The following is a 16,809-nucleotide window of genomic DNA, read 5'->3' on the forward strand; positions in this document are numbered from 1 at the left end:
GTAAACCAAGTACGGACAATACAATTATTTCAAAGTTTGTGCACAGCTCTTGCACGTCCTGCAGAGCTTTGACTGTGGTCTGACTATGGTCGGGCTGTCATTGGTGTCACTGTTAAATAGGATATTTGAATGTCATCTGCAAAACAATGAAATGCCACATTGTGCCTTCTAAAAACACTGTCCAGGGGACACATGTACAGAGCAAAGAGGCCTGGGCCTAATGTAGAATCCTGGGGCACACCGTTTATTAAGTGCATTTGTAAGTCCATTACATTGGCATTAGATAACGTACCAATACAAAAGAATAATATTAAGTATTAAAGGGAAAAGTCCAGCTCAGTGTTCATTTGTCTGCGGTTCTTGAGAATTTGACTTAGGACATGTCTATTGCAACTGCACATTCTTTACTATGTGTTACCATGGCAACGACCTCTCTAGTTCCTTATTATAGCACATTGTGTAAAACGTAGACATTCATAGACCTAATTATATGTCTATGGTGTAAGAAACTGAACTTATTTGTTTTTAACTCCCAGAGCCTGTCCACGTGGGGCAGTGCAGTGAAACCTCTGGACCCTGAAGAAGAAGACGCTACGTTAGCATTAGCCGAGGAGCTAACTTTCCTCTGAACGAACATAAACGCCACAGGTTGGGAAATAAGTCATTTTAACTCAGCAGCAAGCACGGTCTCATGTGTTACCTGCACATGAGCTAATTGCATGCATAAGATTGATTTATCCGTGTTTTTGTGTAAAGAAACGCCTTTGTTATTGTGCGTAGACTGTTAGCATTAGCTACACGAGCTAAAATATGAATGAACCAAAACAACAAAACAAAGGTGGATTTAACCATTACGACATTCTATTTCAAGCCCACAGAACATAATGTTTTGGCTGTTGTTAATACGAGGCTTTATTTGCTCTTAATATCCCGGGTGTGATCACTACTTTACTCTAACATCCAGTCTATAAGATGTGTTAAAATATCGAATAAACCGAGCAGCGAGTGTATGCAGCATTGAGGTTTGGTCAAATACGGCTGCAAGTAACGATCTTTGTGTAGGCTTCTCGACTAATCAGAAATTAATTTTTCAATCTGTCGATCAGTCCAATGATTCTTTCTATTGTACACTGAGCCTTTAAAATTCATTTTTAATAATAACAACAAAAACAATAATAATAATCATTTTTAACCCAATAAAGGCTCAAATACAATGATTTATTGTGTCAAGATTTAAGCATTTTTTAATTTTTTTATTTCACAGAGAAGAAAATGTCTGCGGACCCAAAGATTGTAGAGCTGCTTTCAGAACTCCACCAACTCATCAAACAAACACAGGTAAGTCCTGGTTTAGTCCTGGTTTGATCTTGGTTTAGTTCTGATTTAGTCCCACTTTAGTCCTGACTTACTTCTGATTTGATCCTAGTTGATTCCGAGGTTCAGTCCCCGGTTCTGGTTTATTTGGATTAGAACCTGATTTAGTCATGTTTTAGTCTTGGTTTAGTTCTGGTTTATTCCCTAGTTTAGGTCCTGATTTAGTCCTGGTTTTGTCCCTGGTTTTGTCTCTGGTTTTGTCCCAGTTTAGTGCTGGTTTAGTTCCTGGTTTAGTTCTTGTTTACAGTTCATACTTATGTTTCAGGAGGAGAGATCTCGTAGTGAACACAACCTGCTGAACATTCAGAAGACACATGAGCGAATGCAGACAGAGAACAAGAGTATGTTTTAATGTCCTTGTCTGTCAGATCCCCTCCCTGTCTGTCAGATGCCCTCCCTGTGTGTGTTTCCATGGGGTCTTATTCAGTGTAAAAGCTTCTAGAACCTCAGACTTTAAAATCTAATCAGTATTTTTTCTGTTCCAGCATCGCCATATTATCGAACCAAACTCCGAGGGCTCTACACCACAGCCAAAGCAGACGCAGAGGCAGAGTGCAGGTCAGAAAGGGGAGGACGGGAGGGCATCTGACAACGGGGAGGGCATCTGACAACGGGGAGGGCATCTGACACAAAGGAATACAGAAAGATGGGAGGGTATCTGACACACTGTTTATTAAAGAAATGTCTTCTTTTTTTTGTTTTCAGTATTCTACGACATGCATTGGACAAAATAGCAGAAATTAAGTCTTTGATGGAGGAGAGACGGATAGGTAAGAATTCTAAAGTTAAATTCAAAAAGTAGTCCTCAGTCCTGGTCCTGACCTGGTTCAGACCTGGTTTAGTCTCAGATCACACCTGCTTCAGTTCTGGTTCTGACCTGATTCTGTTCTGTTTTAGCGGCTAAAATGGCTGGGGTCTACAGTGACAGTGATCCTCCGAGGAAAACGATGCGTCGCGGTGTACTAATGACGCTGCTGCAGCAGTCAGCCATGACACTCCCACTGTGGATAGGAAAACCCGGAGAGAGGTCAGTCCTGGTTAAGGTTCTGGTCTAGTCCTGGTTCAGTCCTGGTTCAGTCCTGGTTCAGTCCTGGTTCAGTCCTGGTTCAGTCCTGGTTCAGTCCTGGTTCAGTCCTGGTTCAGTCCTGGTTCAGTCCTGGTTCAGTCCTGGTTCAGTCCTGTCTCTGTTCCAGCCCTCCTCCTCTGTGTGGGGCGATCCCAGCGAGTTCAGACTATGTGGCCAAACAAGGCGATAAAGTGGCGGCTCGAGTCAAAGCCGTGGATGGAGACGAGCAGTGGATCCTTGCAGAAGTCGTCAGTTACAGCCACTCCACCAACAAGTACGGATTTGGACCTGGTTTAGTTCTGGTTTAGTCCTGGTTTAGTCCTGGTTTAGTCCTAGTTTAGTCCTAGTTTAGTCCTGGTTTAGTCCTGGTTTACTCTTTAGTCCTGCTTTGGACCTGGTTTAAAGCTGGTTCACACCTGATGTACACCTGGTTTTGACCTGCTTTAGTCTGGTTTAATCCTGGTTTAATCCTGGTTTAGTCCTGATTTATACTAGGTTTAGACCTAGTGTAGACCTAGTTCAGTCCAGGTTTAGTCCAGGTTTAGTCCTGTTTTAATCCTGGTCTAGACCTGGTTTAGACCTAGTTTAGACCTGCTTTAGTCTGGTTTAATCCTGGTTTAGTCCTGATTTATACTAGGTTAAGACCTAGTTTAGACCTAGTTCAGTCCAGGTTTAGTCCAGGTTTAGTTCTGTTTTAATCCTGGTCTAGACCTGGTTTAGACCTAGTTTAGACCTGGTTTAGTCCTGCTTTAGACCACCTGTAACTAGATTTGCCAGTTTTGTTTGAAGTTTAATCAGTGTTTTCAATGACTCTTTCCTCTGCTCAGATATGAAGTGGACGACATCGATGAAGAAGGCAAAGAGTGAGTCACATCTCGTTAATATTAAAACATGTTTTTGCTTTTGTCACTTTAATTTATTTTAGTTTTTCTGTTTGACAGGAGGCACACACTGAGCAGACGCAGGATCATCCCTCTGCCACAGTGGAAGGCCAACCCAGAGACCGACCCCGAAGCTCTGTTCAGCAAAGAGCAGCTCGTCCTGGCCCTGTACCCTCAGACTACATGCTTCTATAGAGCGCTGATCCACGCCCCCCCACACAGGGTAACACACAACACTACAAACACACCACACACGCGCACACACAGCCCTGTACCCCCCGACCATATGCTTCTATAGGGCGCTGATCCATGCCCCCCCACATAGGGTAACACACACACAACACTACAAACACACCACACACGCACACACACAGCCCTGTACCCCCCGACCACATGCTTCTATAGAGCGCTGATCCACATCCCTCCCACACGGGTTAATACACACACACACATAGACACGCACACATATACACACATATACACACACCCACACACAGGTTAACACAAACACACACTACACATGCATACACACACACACGCAGACACACACACAGGACACATACAGCTCTTTAAATTATCTTAAAAGGCCAGAAATCAGATAGTAATGAGATTTTTGTGTGCATGTAACCACAGCCACTGTCAAAGCGCTGATGTATGTTATAACTCCTATTTGTTTCAGCCCCAGGACGACTACTCCGTTCTGTTCGAGGACACTTCTTATGCTGATGGTTACTCTCCTCCGCTCAACGTGGCGCAGAGATACGTGGTGGCATGCAAAGAGAACAAGAAGAAGTGATCTCCTCTCTGCCCTCTGGTGTGTTGACACTGTACTGCACCTTTCACTGTTTGTATGTTTAATGTACAGTTATGATTTATAAAAAAAAGTCAACAAATACTGCATCTGTTGATTCATTTTTACTCAAACAAAAAGTACTGAATTAGATTAGACAGACAGATTATACTTAATTTAAATGATTTTGTTGCAGTAGTTAATTTACAATAGTGGTAAAAGGACATTCATCGTCACATGTTAAAAAGGCAAAAAAACATGAACTCAGGAGGAACAAAAGTCACCTTCAGAGATGAGCAGGATCAGCCATGATGAATTTAAGTTTGGAGGGCATTCTTTTCTCCCTTTGCCACCTGTTTTTTTTTTTTTTTTAAAGAGGGGGTATTATACAAAATCGCTTTTTTGGATGTTATAATGTTATGAAGAGGTTTTTGATGTCATCTGTCCTGGGTCCTATTCAAACCCTCCTTATGGTTAGCTGTACGATTTACACGATAATTCTTATATATATATATATATATATATATATATATATATATATATATATATATATATATATATATATATATATTCTTATATATACAAAAACATGATAGTAAACTACACCGCAACTTGACAAACCTGATTTGATGTGCAGTAGTTTTATTAGCAGAACGCATGCAGATGCACTAGCCACTGCCTAAATAGAGTCTGCTTTACATAGGGTGAAGAGATTTTCAGAATTAAAGATGAAGACACTCGGTTTGGGATGTTGGTATAGATAAAACTGAAAAGAGCAATGGCAGTTAGATAAGATAAGATATGCCTTTATTAGTCCCACAGTAGTATCTGAGGGACATCTGTTGGTGCAATATTTCTACTTCTTATGCTCATTTTCAAGCATGATTTTCTGTATTTTAGCTAAACAAATGACAGTACATCCCCCCTTTACTGTTGGCAGGGATCAGATTGGTCAAAAATAGGCAAGGAAAGTTTATTTGTATAGCACGATTCGTACTCAGAGTGATTCAATATGCTTTACAAAATAAGAAAATCACAATACAAGCAAATCAAAACAAAAATAATCATCATTTGCATTAAAAGAAGAGGCAGAATAAAAACCTTTCAATCATATACACAGATAAACGCAACCATTTGGAACCTGGATTTAAACATTGTCAAAGTACAGGCCTGTCTCACAACTTCAGGAAGACTGTTCCAGGTTTCAGAAAACTGAAATGCTGATTCCCCTGGTTTAGTCCTGTCTCTGGACACCAGCAAGAGGCCAGGACTAAACCAGGATTACAGTAGGACTACATCAGAAGGCCAGTCCCTGAGGTCTTCAGAGTGTGAGATGGTTCATATGGCACTAACATGTGGGAGATGTACTTTGGTGCTAGGCCATGAAGAAACTTGTACACAAGCAGAGCTGCTTTAAAGTCTGAGCCACAGGAAGCCAGTGCAGAGTCCTGAGCACAGGACTTTGCACTGGCTTATGGGGAAACCTGGGATATTTCTTGTATAACACCGGGAAAAATCACTGGTTTTGTATATATCTGCTGCTGTACACAGTGTTCATGTGGTTCTCCCAGTCCAACGTATTGCCCAGCTGCATTCCTGGGTACCTACGATTGGGAACCACTTTTACCTGGGTTTCCTTGATTTTGATGTAGGTTCCGTGCCCCTCTCACCTCTCCTAAAATCTATTATTCTTTAGTTTTTGTGGTGTTTAGGATGAGGTGATTGGGTTCATTCCAGATCACAAAGCCCTCAAGTTTTTTCTGTATTCTCCCTCCTCTCACGCCTTAACTAAACCCACCAAAGAATTTAAAGTAAGTAGATTGGGAAGGGTAGCTGAAGGATTAGCTGGTTCATGTTATATATATTTGTTCCTCTTTGGCTGTGCACTGTGGAGCCAAAGTTCAGTATGGAGGTTATGCAGATGATGTCAGTGCATAACCTGTATGAAGTTCAACAGTGACGGATTGACTTTAAGATTCTGATGATGGTTTTAAATGTATCCATGGGTTGGCCCCATCCTGTCTCCCTGCCATGTTCCCAGTAGAACTTAGAGATCAGCAGACCAGATGATTTTGAATGTTCCATGGTCCCATGGCTAAAAACTCAAGAGGACCGGGCTTTTGCTGTAGCTGGCCCCAGACTCTGGAACCATCTTCCTCTAGGTATTAGAACAGCCAAATCTTTAAATATTTTTAAATCTCATTTGTTTGCAAAGGCGTTTAACATGAGCTGAGCGGGACTCTTGCATTGTGTATTTGTTTTGTTTTATTGTATTTTTGCATGTTTTGTTTTATAAGATTTCACTTTATATTGCATTTGTACAGCACTTTGGGCAGCATTGGTTGTTTTTAAATGTGCTTTATAAATCAATTTGACTTGACTTGATTTGACTTGTTTTGTTTTGGGGTTTTTTTAAACACATTTTCCAGTGTAATAAACAACCAAAGTGTAAATGCATGCTTTTATTTAAGTCTATTTTATTTTTTTTTAATCTAAAAAGTTACATATCGTTGCTTTAAGTACATATAGTAAGAAAAGAAAAATAGAGAATTAAGATATTTACAATCATATTTGTAGCATAAAAGTTATGGATGTAAGACGATAGACTCCATAAAAAAGTATATACAGTCTATGTGTAAGACAAAACTACAGTACCATAAAACTAAATAGGCCTTCTGTAGAATCAAAGGCTAGAAAGAAATGAATAAACGTTGAAAAGTAAAAGGAACGTTTTAATAATAAATAAAATGTGCTAATAAATAAATTCAACAAATAAATTATAGAATAAACAAATAAACATTATAAACATAAGTAATAAAATAAAATGTTTTTGTTTAACATTAGCGCAGCGTGCGACGGAAGTGTCGTCATAAACCACCGGAAGTCCAGGTGCTTCAGATCAACCCGCGGAAAAGGAACAGATATGGCAGAACCGGTGAGTGCGTGACAAAAGCCAATTTAACTCCAAAAAAGCGGCTAAAACTCACATCTGCGTCCCTCAACCCGCCTGCTGTGTTTATAATTTAACTAGTGAATACTCTCATGTTGGACTTTGAAACTTTAGTTCTTAAAAATGTGGAAAAAACAAGCCACCGTTGGCAGCTTCTTGTACAGCCCAATCTGTAGCCATCGTCACAAAACGCTCATCACAAAACGCTATTTTAAAGCGTCAATCACAATGGTTTAAATCAGGTTACCCGGTTATAACGTTGTGGGTTATAAGTCTGTTTTAATATTTTTGATTAAACTGTTAAATAACAAAGCCATCTGTGTGTGGCTTGGAAGCGCTTTTATGTTTTTGAAAAACTTAAATGCTGCCTTGCTGTGGTAACATTAAAGTTGCATGTGTCCAGGTGATATACCCAGTAATTTATTAGTTTTGAGATGAATAATATATGGATAACAGTTGGACTCATGCCGAGGTTAGGGCAGAGGATGCAGAAGAGGGTGTCAGATGAGGCAGAGGAGCCGGTCAGATGGAGCAGAGGAAATGCCTGCTCTTGTCTCCACTGCTCTCTAAACACTAAGTCATCTTAATCATAGTGTCAGTGTGTGTTTTAGGGTTTTAAAAGATTCACTTACTGATCACATGAGTGTGAGCAAAAGGAGGAAAGTTTCTCTGTCGGTTTCTGTTCTCTTGTGTGAAGAACAGGCGCAGAGGCTCGGGAATCGTACATTAGATCTTTATTGTACAGTCGGGTTAAAGGCAGCGGACAGCAAAATTCAAAGCAGAATCAAATGCAAAGTCTATGCAGAGTCTAACAAATTCAGATTACACCAGTGTTTTAAATCCTTCCAGAGTGAGTGTCACACACCCTGCAACGTTATGTCTGAGTTTTCGGTGATTACAAGAAATTACACTATTATATGAGAAACAGAACATTTTGTAAGTAATGTATATAATATATTTGTATACTGTTCACATTACCTCTCATTGAAAGTCCTTTTTGTAGACTACTGTCGTGTTCTGTTTGTGAATAACACGTTTACTGTCGTCAATTGGGTGTTTTTTTTGTTTTGTCTTTGTTTTTGTTTTTTTAGGTGAAGCCTCCCCCCAAACGCAGACGAATTCTGGATCCCTCAGCTATCGTTTCAGTGCCCATCTACTCCAACCAGGTACTGCTATGGCTACTACTTTTCTTGCTACTGCTGCTGAGGTCACAACAGTGGTCCCTCAACCTGGAGGTCAGAGGATCCATTCCCACTTGGACAAAGTTCTGTTGTTGTGTCCTTCGGCAAGACCAGCATTGCTTAGTATTAATTTTCTGTCATCTTCTGTCAGTCTACAATAGTAGCTTACCACCTCAGAGTGTGGAGTGAATGAAGAATGGGACAGGGTAGTGCTTTGAGGGCCTTTAACAAGCATGTAATGTTTATTACAAGTGTATGGAATTATTATTTTTACTAACACCACACACACATACACATACACACATACACATACACATACACATATACATATTCATACAGACACACTCACTCACTAACACATTCTATCAGAGTGAAGTGTTTTGCCCAACGTCACGATGGCAGTGTGTGTTTATCCATCCATCCATTTATTTTCTTCCAATATCTGGGGCCGGGTCGCGGGGGCAGCAGTCTAAGCAGGGACTTCCAGCCTTCCAGACTTCCCTCACCCCAGACACGTCCTCCAGCTCCTCCGGTCGGACCCCAAGGCCAGTCGAGAGACATAGTCCCTCCAAAGTGTCCTGGGTCTTCCCCAGGGCCTCCTCCCGGGGGACATGCCCCTCACCCAGAGCTCATGACCATAGGTGAGGGTAGGAACGTAAACTGACCGGTAAATCGAGAGCTTTTCCTTTCAACTCAGCTCCTTCTTCACCATGACTGTCCGATGCAGCGACCGTATCACTGTGGACGCTGCACTGATCCGCCTGCCAATCTCACGCTCCATCCTTCCCTCATTCCTGAACGAGACTCCGAGATACTTAAACTTTTCCACTTGAGGCAGTGTGTGTTTTAATATTGGGGAAAGTCTAAATAAGTAACAGAATGCACTTAAGTTTGCATCTATAATGAGTCATAAAAGTGACTTATTGAACCTTTTTACCGGTTAAATCTTATCATGTTGGCAAAAACCAAACTTGAAAAACAAAAATGTCCCAGTAGTGCAAAAAAAATGTACACATGATAAATACTGACCTATTTTTCATATACTGACCGGTAAGCCGATATAATTATCATCATGACAGGTCTGAGCGTCACCCTGCAAATAAACCCCGGACACTGGAGATGGTGCTGCCTGAGTGAGGCATAAATGTTCTAATGTTTTTGTTTAAGGTGAGCAACAGTTTGCAGCTGAAGGCACCGCCATTCAGCGAGACAACGTCCACAGGTAAAAAAGATATGACACAGATGCAAGTTACTATTTTGAATTACAGATGGGTGTGAGGGTGTTTTTGGTTTTGTTTGCTACAGAGGAGGAAGTCGACGCAGACGACGGGTTTTGGGCCAAGTTTTCGTGTGAAACAAAGCGCCATTCTCCTGATGACTTGCAGATCAGTGATCCTGAGGAAGAGGTGGAGCCAAAAAGAGCCACACCATTAAACGACACGTGAGACCCATACGAAAGTATCGAAAATCAGATCACTAATCAATACTAAAAACAGTTTTAGAGTAATCTTGAGCTTTGTCAGCACCAGGTTAGAACCAGATGGGGACTTAAACAAAGAACTATTATTTTGTGCTGTTTTTGTTTTTACTTCATTGTGGTATCAAAATTGGTATCAAGCTTTTTCCTTTGTATCGAAATCAGGTTTAGATCATATCAGTGTTGTCAGGATACCGAAAGATCAAAGAATAATACAATTCATCTGGCTAAACTCTTGCTGTCAAATTGGCAGATTTTACTTTTGGCTTTTTCTATGGATGACTGAATTCGCATAAATGCATTGTGTCTGTGTAATCCCTCAAACTGCCTGTGTTCTGGCAGGGCATACAGCTTTCACATTTTGTAGGATTCTTCTTCATTTTTACAACATAAATATTTCTTACAAAATATTTTTAAATCCTCAAAGTGCAGCTCTGTTTCTGATGTTGCACAGTGGGCAGTGGTAGCCCATATTCATCTTTCATTCATCTTCAGATCTGATCATATTTCTATGGCCCAAAGAAATCAAAACAAACATGGTGGTGCAGACAGAGCCTGTTTTCTCAGAAACACACTTTAGTTTGTGCGGAGGGAAGAGCTATGTGCTTCCTGGGAGTGACCGACATCTGTGTTACAGAATATTTTTGTTTTTCAGAGACTTGCTTCGCTCTCCGTCTCCTCCTCCTCCTCCAGAGAGTCCAGTCCAGAAACCCTCACGGAAAGCCAAACAGAAACTCAAGTACGGATCTGGGACTGGGACCTGGACTGGGACCTGGACTGGGACCTGGACTGGGACCTGGACTGGGACCTGGACTGGGACCTGGACTGGGACCTGGACTGGGACCTGGACTGGAAGCAGAACTGGGACCTGGACTGGAAGCAGAACTGGGACCTGGACTGGAAGCAGAACTGGGACTGGAAGTAGAACTGGGGACTGAAACACCTGCCTTGTTTTTAGTGAGATTGAGCGCCGACTGCAGGCTGTGAACTCGCCGCTGTCCCCGGTGAATGACCGGAAGCAGCGGCGTTGCAGGCGGTCGCCACGGTTACGGGACAACATGGACGACGTCATCGTTTTGAGTGAGACGGAGGACAGTGACGTCATCATCTCAAGTCCGGAGCAGTGTCTTCTCGGGTCTCCACTCAGGGGCACAGAGAGGCGGTTCCCTCTAAAAGTGCGCTGCCGAACCGACCTACACAAGATCCCTGTGCTCCCGGTGAGTCAGATGTTTGATTCTGGCTTGAGACCCGATGGTGGGAGTGGGGACCAGACTGATATAACTGTGTAAAAAGTACAAAAAGAGAGCAGTCTGGATTTGTCAGGAAAATAGTTTAGATCTCTATAAACTTGTTCTGAAATGTCCCTGTGTGTCAGATGCCCTCCCTGTGTCTTCCTGTGGTCTTAGAGCTGTTAACTCTGTAGTTTAGACCTCTACAAACATGTTCTCAAATGTTTGGGTTAATTTAAAGTCCAGATTTCAGAGATTTTCAGAAACGACAGCATCTGTAACATTGAGACTCATGTTTCTATCTTAATTGTTCAGGTCTTTAAGTTTGACGAATACTTTTAAACCTGACTCTCTCCCCTCTGCTCTCGTCTTCCTGTGGCAGTCAACACCCCTCAGCGCTGTCGTGGAGCAGCTCTCCGTCAAACTGGGAGTCCCGTCCCCTCGGCTGCTGCTGCTGCGTCAGGAGGTGGAGCTGAGCACGGAAGCCACGGTCGGCGAGCTCGGACTCGGCATCGCAGACATCCTCGGTAATACCTGCCGCGTAGTGGTTTGAGAATGCCGCTAGAATGCCACTAGGGCTGCAGTCCTTTAGTCTGAGTTTATCAGCATGTGCATTAGACCAATCATGTTATTTAGAGAGAGGATGATTTTTAGATGACGATTTCTACAGGAAAGGAACAGAAAGAACAGGAGGGAGGGAGCTGAAGATTTTGTATTTTTTGGTATTTATCTGTAAAAAGTAAAACTCATGATTCACAAGTTTAACCTGTCTTTATATACATACACTGTTCATAGTACTTTCTGCATAAAAGGTAGTTTTTGCATGAACTCCCCCTGCAGGTGTAGTCTTGTTGGTGTAGTTTGGGTCAGATACACAGAGATGCATAATAGTTTTGAGAGCTTTGCCACACCTCCTTTTTAGTCGACCAATCGATTGGCAGTACCTGTCTTTAGTCCAACAACTTGTCTTTAGTTGATGTGCGACTGTCATTCTGAGGACTGTGGGTTGGACTAAACCCAAAGGCAGGAGCTCATTCTTCATTCTGGATAATCAGCTTGAGAACCGAAAGTAAAATGTTTGTGTAAAGTGTTTTATTTGAAGTATATATGTGAGAACCCAAATCTTTTTCCCACCCTTTTAATATAGTTTTATTGTTGTTGTGGTAGCGGTTGTGTTGGTGTTCTGAATGATTGCTGAGTTCATGCGTTTTTCTTTTTCTCATAATGGGGGCCAGGGGAATGTACAGAATTAGAATATCGGTATGGTCTGTAATAAAAAATATAAAAAATTACACAAGAAAGAGTAGAGCCTAACCACAGACTGTATGTATAAATGCACACACCTAACCCTAACCGCATTCCAAAGATGGCATTGGCAACAGCCTCACTCTGGATTAGCTCTTTGGTTACTATGATACTCGCGGTCGGAACTCTGCTCCAAATGGTATGGTATGGTATGCTTTTATTTGAAACAGGGACAGTGCACAACATTACATTGACCTTAAAAAAAAAAAGGAGAGATGTTTGATGCCAGGTTATAGCATAAATGCTCATTTCCACCTGTAGTCCCTGGACAGGCTGATGTTTAGTAAATAAGTTTGGTGTAGATGGATGAGAAACCTGTACATCTATGATACATACATCAAATACAGCACATCTCACATTCAAATACGACATTTCTAAAAACATTCAGCTCACACACACACTTCCATACCAAAGTGTGTGTGTGAGCTGAATGTTTTTAGAAATGTTGGCCCCTATAACTGCTAGCCTCGATGAGCTTCATTTGACTGGAGCCAAACTCTGAGTGATGTCAGACTCACTTAAACAAGATGATTAAATGATCTTAAAGTAATTATATGGTTCATTCATGTTTTGTGATAGATTTGAGCCTCATCAAACACATCTACAGCTACATGTTTGCCACATTTCCGATGCTTTGTGAAAATATGGTCTGATATTGAGATAATGCAGAAAAAAAAAAAGTAATTTTATCAATATCAACCACCTCTACCTCACCAAGAAGTGAGATTAAAGTGTGTGTGTGTGTTGTGCTGCGTTGCGTTGCAGAGTGTATGGTGATGGCGGAGAGGGACATGCCCACTGGAGGTGATGCCGCTGACATCATCAAAGTGCGACTCAAGGGGAAGGACCGCACCATGGCTCAGGAGTTCTGTCTGCGCAGGGTCTGTACCTCCCCCATGAGGTTGTACATCTCTGAGCTGATCCAAACACTCAAACATTTAACCACCAAGTACTACCAGGACCAGTCCAACACACGGGTCTAAAACGGGTCTAAAACAGGGCTAAACTGTGTCTAAACCAGGTGTCGAATGCATTAGTAAAACGTCTAAAATCTGCTGTTATCTATGTTATAATGTTTCCTCGTCATTTCGCCTTGTGATGGTCATGGACCCCACAGCCCCCAATTACCTCTAAGTATGTCACATCTGTTCCTTATGTCCAACCAGTAATTTAAATTGTAAACTCACATACTTGAAGCAATTCTGCATACTAACCCTGCGTGTCTCTGCAGGACGCTCCTCTGGGCTCTGTCTTCTCTCAGTTCTCGTCAGGTCACTCTGTCATCGCTCAGGCAAAATTTAGTTTTCATTTCGACGGCTGTAAATTATCTCCACACCAAACGCCAGAAGAGCTCGACATGGAAGACGGGGATATCATCGAGGTGTGGGCCTGAACAAAGGACTCCTATTTATGTGAACAATAAAAGATTGTATTTCACAAAAGAATGACCATGTCCTTTTATATGTGGTGCAGAGGAGGTACTGTGGATATATGGTGCAGAGGATGCTGAGGTTGGAGCTGCCCGTAACCACAGGCCCAGAGGAAGGCCAAATAGATGTGGAAAAATGGTCACAAATACTTTATACAATTTAAAGCCGCTGTATGTAACTTTTTGTTTAAAAAATTGTTTATTTTTTATTGCATTGTGAATCTTAGACAAACCTGTGTCCTTACTGTGAGCGGGCTTGCATTTCCACAAACCTGACTCTTTAGTTGTCCTGGAGGAGGGCCTCGTCCTGCTTGTTTCCATGGAAATGTTCCTTTGGCTGTAATACTCCATAGAACAACATAAAACCTATCAACCTTCATGGAGAATGTTCCAAAGCATGATTTTAATTTTCGGTTTCTTTGGAATCATGCAGGTGATGCACCTCTAGAAAGTTACACACTGTGGCTTTAATAAGTGTGTGGCATCGAGTAACTAACAAGCCTGTTGAAATATACTCTATATTCTACTTTTATATGCGCAATTCGTTAAAAATTAGATTTAAAAAAAACAACGATACAAATGTGATCTACCCCTTTTATGAACGAGCTGGGGTGGAGACACGCCGGTCTGAACCAGTTTAAAGCGAAGCATTTATAATTAAATCTAAAATAATCGGGTTTAATCTTTCTATTTTCGTCATGTGACTCGAGTGTGACCGGAGCACGTGAGCACAAGCGGAAGTACGCGCAGCTGGGCTCGTCATGGCGCCGCACAAATGTCTGTTTTGAAAAGTTTAGTGTCTGAAATCTCCACTTTCACCGGGTCTACCGTCTCTCCCAGCCCGCGCTCTCGATCCACAAAGCTCGGCATGGATCTGGACTGAGGCCCCGGGCTCTGAGAAGCTCCCGAAGCCGAGGAAAGGCGGCGGAAGGCAGATACTGAGCGGACATCGAGCGGCCCTGAGTCACCCGCAAAAGGTAAACAAGAGCTAGCATTAGCATTAGCATCAGCGGCTCTACGCCTTTAGCTAGGTTTTATTTCACTTAAACTCATTTAATATAGTATTCCATGATTATTATCGGTATGTTATATTAGTTTATGTTGTTATGTTGTATGTTATGAACTCATTTACCTTGGTAGTTAATTCTTTCCCAAATGTTTTGTTAAAGGAATGCATTTCATTTATAATTTTACAATGTTGTTCTAGTCGACAAAACAATATTTTTCTATTTGTTGATGCGCATTGTTATAGGCGCAGGCTCCACAACAAATGTTAAGTGCATTTGTGACATAAACTCGTTCACATGCACCAAAATCCGATTATAATTTGATTTTTGGACCTTTTGGTGGAGGGACTATCGCCTGCTTGTCTCCATGGAGATTCTAAAGCTTTACCTGGTTTATTTCACAGTATAGCGCTAAACTTGTCCATCTCCATAGCGACAAGCAGGCATCACTACTTAGCCAAGTTAAAAGTCAGATCTATGCAGAGGCAAACCCAGCCAATAAAAACACCCATGCTTGTTTAATGCCATACTGTGGAACAATGCAGACAAAGCAACGACGCTTTCCTGGAAAATCAAATAACAGAAGGCCTACCGGAAAAGTTACATAATGAAACTTTAACATCACTTCAATGAAATGTAAACCACAGAATCTGATATGAATAATAGGAGGAACCATGTTGAGAAATTAGATGTTTTTGCCGTTTTCATGTGATTTGAATCAGTTCATAACTCAAAAAATAATAATAAAAATATAATAATAATAATAATAATCTGATTTGAACTGTGTGTGTAACTGCATCCTTTGCCATGAACAGAAGGATCAGGAAGTGAGCCTTATGACCCCCTGATGTAAACAAAACAACAGTGAAACTAAATCATGCCACAAAAAGCAAAGTTACAAGGTTTTATTTAGTCCTGGTTGGGCTCTGATGTTTTAATACTAGTTTATTTAAAAAAAAAAAATGTTATTCCTGTTTCAGACTTGGCTGATTTCTGTAAGTGCTTGTGTACCTTGTTTATTTTATTTTTTATCATTAGTTAAGTAGATCTGGTTTCTTGTGTTGTCACCATACTAACATTTTCGAACTCGATTATACTTGATTATAATATACTTTATACCAATTCATATACTGTGATAATAAAAACACTCCTTCTCCCTTCTTTAGACAATATACTGTGATTTTCCTCATTAAATGGTAGTGCTGTCTTTTATATTCCCATGTAGCCTTATATCTGTGTAATTCCTCAGGGGTCCAGGTAGGATCCATAGTGGTCCATGGGTGTTTACTAGTCTATGTGTCTTATACTTGTTCTGATAAAGCTCAAGATCATTATAAAGATATTCAAGAAAGGTACATTTCTGTCTTATCAGTGGAACTTTTTTAATACAATGAGGATCTAGTTTTGATGCTAGTTTTAGTATCGAATAGTATCTGACTTTTGATACCTTTGACAGTCTGACTGCTTTCATATTTGGTGTTTCTGTCGAGGGAACTAGTTGCTGCCTTATTGTTTCACTTCTCATCAGGTTTCCTCATCCTATAGATTGGCGTTCTTTGTGCGTTTCACTCACCACTCTTTGGACCGGGGTCAAAGGGCACAAAGATTAGTAGTTGTAATGATCAATCAAAATATAACCGGTTTAACATCAAGACAAGACAGCGCAGATGAACTAGAGTCAGTGAATTCTAGGATAAGATAAACCTGTATTTGTCCCATAGTGGGGAAATTACAGTGTTGCAATGGAAAGGTCAAGAACAGCAGGACAATAAGAAGAACATGCATCAGAATCAAAGGAAATGACTCATGTGGGACCAAGTTAGTTTATTATCCCCAAACTCAACTACAGCCTTTTTACCACAGACCTTTAAGAGAGCTGGAGTCACGTTGTGTGTTTATCTTTTTGCACTAAACTAAATATCGCCCTCTGCTGGAAATTGAAGACCAATTGCTGATATGCTAAAAAGTGAAAATATCGGCTCAGTATATTGGCCTGTCTAGTCAGCAGAGCAAAGCTATGAGGCCACAACACTCTGTACAGAAGTGTATGACTGTGGTTATGAGCAGCACATGGACCAGATTAAAACTTAAAGAGCAGGTCATGTGACTTCAGTGTGTTT

At 41.2% G+C, this 16,809-nt stretch overlaps 3 protein-coding genes across 4 annotated transcripts in view; all 3 read left to right on the forward strand.

The window, feature by feature from the left end:
• The first annotated feature begins 558 nt into the window (after positions 1-558).
• On the forward strand, positions 559-4,195 carry sgf29 (SAGA complex associated factor 29). Its single transcript, XM_033970496.2, has 10 exons — positions 559-648; positions 1,265-1,338; positions 1,640-1,715; positions 1,860-1,932; positions 2,080-2,144; positions 2,272-2,401; positions 2,568-2,714; positions 3,268-3,303; positions 3,382-3,544; positions 4,001-4,195. Exons 2-10 carry the CDS (start codon positions 1,273-1,275, stop codon positions 4,115-4,117), a joined length of 873 nt encoding a protein of 290 aa, XP_033826387.1. The 5' UTR covers positions 559-648; positions 1,265-1,272; the 3' UTR covers positions 4,118-4,195.
• A 2,780-nt stretch (positions 4,196-6,975) lies between these two features.
• On the forward strand, positions 6,976-13,698 carry nfatc2ip (nuclear factor of activated T cells 2 interacting protein). Its single transcript, XM_033970492.2, has 9 exons — positions 6,976-7,046; positions 8,153-8,227; positions 9,410-9,464; positions 9,548-9,683; positions 10,375-10,458; positions 10,678-10,936; positions 11,331-11,475; positions 13,019-13,134; positions 13,485-13,698. Exons 1-9 carry the CDS (start codon positions 7,035-7,037, stop codon positions 13,644-13,646), a joined length of 1,044 nt encoding a protein of 347 aa, XP_033826383.1. The 5' UTR covers positions 6,976-7,034; the 3' UTR covers positions 13,647-13,698.
• A 691-nt stretch (positions 13,699-14,389) lies between these two features.
• The window catches only part of spns1 (SPNS lysolipid transporter 1, lysophospholipid), a 39,087-nt gene continuing 36,667 nt past the window's right edge, over positions 14,390-16,809 (forward strand). Inside the window, exon 1 of one of the 2 annotated variants that reach the window (XM_033971377.2) lies at positions 14,390-14,659. The gene's annotated coding sequence lies outside the window, so the exon portion shown is untranslated. The remainder of the gene's footprint in view (positions 14,660-16,809) is intronic. The other variant, XM_055223420.1, reaches the window with a different exon arrangement.

The sequence above is a fragment of the Periophthalmus magnuspinnatus genome, chromosome 8, assembly GCF_009829125.3.
Source record: "Periophthalmus magnuspinnatus isolate fPerMag1 chromosome 8, fPerMag1.2.pri, whole genome shotgun sequence".
NCBI classification, from domain to species: domain Eukaryota; kingdom Metazoa; phylum Chordata; class Actinopteri; order Gobiiformes; family Gobiidae; genus Periophthalmus; species Periophthalmus magnuspinnatus.